Source organism: Silene latifolia, chromosome 9 (genome assembly GCF_048544455.1).
Source record: "Silene latifolia isolate original U9 population chromosome 9, ASM4854445v1, whole genome shotgun sequence".
Classification (NCBI taxonomy): domain Eukaryota; kingdom Viridiplantae; phylum Streptophyta; class Magnoliopsida; order Caryophyllales; family Caryophyllaceae; genus Silene; species Silene latifolia.
Window position 1 is genome coordinate 101989333 of NC_133534.1, and position 3983 is coordinate 101993315.

General features: G+C 34.1%; 1 protein-coding gene across 1 annotated transcript; it reads right to left on the reverse strand.

Moving 5' to 3' along the window:
• LOC141601421 (uncharacterized) lies at window positions 1-1483 on the reverse strand. The gene is made up of 2 exons (XM_074421703.1): window positions 1342-1483; window positions 1-1069 (listed from the first exon to the last, which is right to left on the reverse strand). The coding sequence occupies exon 2, from the start codon at window positions 1066-1068 to the stop codon at window positions 1-3; it is 1068 nt and encodes a 355-aa protein (XP_074277804.1). The 5' UTR covers window position 1069; window positions 1342-1483.
• Window positions 1484-3983: the final 2500 nt, after the last annotated feature.

A 3983-nucleotide genomic window follows, 5' to 3' on the forward strand; every position in this document is an offset into this window, starting at 1 on the left:
TCAAAGTACATGTTTTTTTATTGTGGCCTCAATTGCTCTTTGTTTTGCATTCCAAGCTTTGGTGTATGAAATTGTGTAACCATACTTATCTAAAATATAAGTAACAACAGAGTTTACTTTATATCCCCAATCTCCCTCAACAAGGTTACGAATCTCATGACTTATGAATGCTCGTTTCAAATTCATGTGGTCTTGAGGTACCATGTCACAAACACAAGACTCATCATGAGGACCTTTGTATGTCACAATGGTAAAAACTTCAGAATGAAAGTCTTTTTGTGTAGCCCTTAACCGCCAATTACATGGTGTAGGAATCCGGCCACATTTGAAGGTAATAGTATTAGGCTTTGATTCGGCAACTTTGAAAAATTGATTTGCTTTAACACAATATGATGTCACCTCATCGCTAAGTGAAGCTTTGTTTGGGAACACTTGTCCAACCGCAAACTCTTTCCCATGTTCATATCTTACCATATTTTCCCAAGTTTTCCAGCTATTCAATTCATCCTCATCTAATTGATCAATCTTATTAAACTCAACGATGGGAGCACTAGCAAAGACAAGATCATCATCACCATCTTCTTCATTTGCCAACAAATTCTCATCAAGTATTGCCAATTCCTCATCAATCTCATCACCTTGTAAGTTACCATAAAATTCCCCTTCATTTACGTAATTAGTTTCAAGTGAAACAAATTGAGCAACATCATCTAGCCTAATACTTGGTGTAGGAATGACAATTTCACTAGTAGAAACTTCTACAAATATGTCCATTGAAGGAGCATGTGAATGACGAATACTTGCCCATAACGCTTTAAAGGCTCCCTCATTATTAAGGGGAACAATTTTGAAACACCCGGCACTCGGAAATTTCATCATTACCTTCAATTGAGTACCCAAACTTTGAACACCGATTCCCTTATAAATCTCTTCAACTAATTCAAGATATGTCATCTTTGTACTAGCTAGAATAAAACATTGATTCCCTCCTCTATAGGTTACACATCCATTTTGCTCCAACACTTCTCCATCCCAATAACAAATAAGAGGAAAATCACAAATTTCCATTCTATAAAAAAATTGAACGAATTTAGTATAAATCAACTACCAATAACCTAATTTCCCTAAAATACATACCTAAACAACAATTAAAAATCAGAAATCGTTCATCCTACCTAATTAGGGTTTCGAAAATTTGGGGCTTTTTTTAAACAACCTTAAATTAACACATATAAGTTGTAGATCTAGGCACAAAACAACATAATTACCAACAATGAAGACAAAATAAGCAAAATCTACATTCAAAAGATGAAATTAAATAAGTTAAAAGAATTAAATTACCTTGCTAATTAGGTAGAATGTATAATTTGAATAGCAAAAACCCAATATAATGCCGGAGATACGCCGGAGATTCGCCGGAGATGAGTGTGAGGTGAAGAAATAAGAAGGGGAGTGAGGTTTGTTGTATCGCGCTTGGGGAGTTTGAGAGGCGGAGATGGTGAATGGTGTGTGTTTTGTGGTAGAAAGTGACGGGAAAAACAAAGTTGTTAAAAAAAAAAAAATCTCAGCAAACACGCCATACGTATTGGCGTGTTTCTTCTATAAGACACGCCATACGTAATGGCGGGTTCTCTTTCTTTCCAAAAACACAGCCACTGGACTTGGGCTGGAAAATAAAACTGCTTAAACACGCCATACGTAATGGCGTGTTTTGTTCTTAAGACACGCCATACGTAATGGCGTGTTTCCTTTGCTAATATTTTTCAACTACTGACTTTGGTTGGTTTTTTGGACTGCCTAAACACGCCATTACGTATGGCGTGTTCATTGAAATAAACACGCCAATACGTATGGCGTGTTTAAGCCTCATACAGGCTCGTCAAAACCGAGCCTACGTGGACACCATTTCGATAATTATTTTCAAAACCGACCCAAAACGACAATTCTTTTATTTTTGAGCATTATTTCAAAAACGGACTCGAGGTTCTTTGACTGGATAATGTGAAGAATATAGATTACTGGTTGCACGGACACTCCTCCTAATTAGCGTTTCCGTGTCGGATACCCGTGTCAGTCACGATACTCGTCGGATACACGTCAAAACGTGTCGGACACTTGTAAAGCCGTGTCTAACTTTCATCTTTTATTTGGGCACGTGTTCGACACGTGTCCATGGTATTTTGAGCCGTGTCCATGGTATTTGGACACACCTCCAAACGGAATCAAGTTGAATTTAAGGTAAATGGCGAGAATTGTTATATGGTTGAATTTGGTGGGGAAATAAGCTGAATTGGAGACAAATGATGTTCTTTAGACTAGTAATGAAATGTCGAAACAGATTGATTATAAGTTGGTTTTGGTTTTGGAAATGAGAATGAGTTATAATTAACGTAAGTTTTACTTTCACTTATTTAAATTTAATATTCAATACTTTTTCAAAAATAAAATCACACATATATAACTATAAAATATATATTTTATTAAATTTAAATTACGTGTCCCGTGTCCTAAATTTCATGGGATGTCGTGTCACGTGTCCGTGTCGTGTCAGTGTCCGTGTCCGTGTCCGTTTTGGTGCAACCTAGTTGGGTAGTAGGTAGTATCCGCGCTTTGTATGGTCTATTTTAATATTTTATTATTATAATTGAAGAAAAATAATATAATTATCTTTAATATTTTTACTTATAAATAAAAATAAATTAATTTTTCTTAAATTAATTTTTTAGGTTTAATTTCAATGTTTTAAAATAAAATACATACAATTTTAATTATTAAAACTAATAAGTGATAATTAATTATGCATGATCAACGTTTTATAAATAAATTTGTGACTTATCTAATATCATATTAGTTAAAATAAAATTTATTTGAATAACGCAACGATCAACATTGAGTTCTCAAATTATATTATTTAACGATACATTATGTCCCGAATCAGTTAATATTTGTTCAAAATTATATGAATATAATTTTATGTAATTTATAATTTTTTATGTATAACGGTATGATAATTATGTATCAAACATATAGCGTCCAAACTCAACTTATTCAATTCTTTTGATTGTGTGTTGCAATTGCTATGTGTCAAACATATTTATAAGAAATTTGCACCTTTTGTTTTTTTAAACAACTATCAATTGTATTATTTTTCTACAAGTGAAAATTGTTAATTACCACCTACTGTTTACCGTATTTTACAAACTACCACCTTGTATTTTGTTTATTATAAGTTACCACCTACAATACATGTTATATATCCAATCTACCACCGTATTTCATTGTCGACTATCGTTTCACTTAAGTCCCGACTCGTTTAGTTAATAAACTATACGAATGACGAAAATACCCTTATTTTGATTCACTCAAAATACATATCGACCATCGAAACTAAAAACATAAACCACATCTTTCATCACTAACACATCATCATCATCATCATCATCATCAAATCAAATTGCTAAAATGTTATTACCCCCACTACCACCAACAACAAACTCTACCTCGCATATCCCACCATCTCTTCACCACCGCCACCTAACCACGACCTCACTACCACCCCTTGCAGTGTCATCCTAGAACAATCAATCACTAGACCCTCCATCTTCACACGTCACCACCCAATCCCACCTCCAACAACTATTACCCCGTCCTCCAAAAAGAAAAAAAATCACAGAAATAATCTGAGAATTGCATAACAAAACCCCCAAATTCATAAACAAAATCGACAGAACCTTAAGAAATGTCTTTAATTTGCGGCATAAACACAACTAATAGCATTACAAATTTGTGTGGAAAACTCACTTCATCATCATCACCTTCGACCTTATCTCTACCATCTTTTGTTAATTTCTTGAAACCTTATCAATTCCAGCAACCCATCATTTATCCGCCATCAACTAATAAGAATAGTGATGAAGAAGACGATATATCTGGAGAAGATAGATGGCTTGATTGAAATTGTGTAAAATCAAACTCTTTGAACC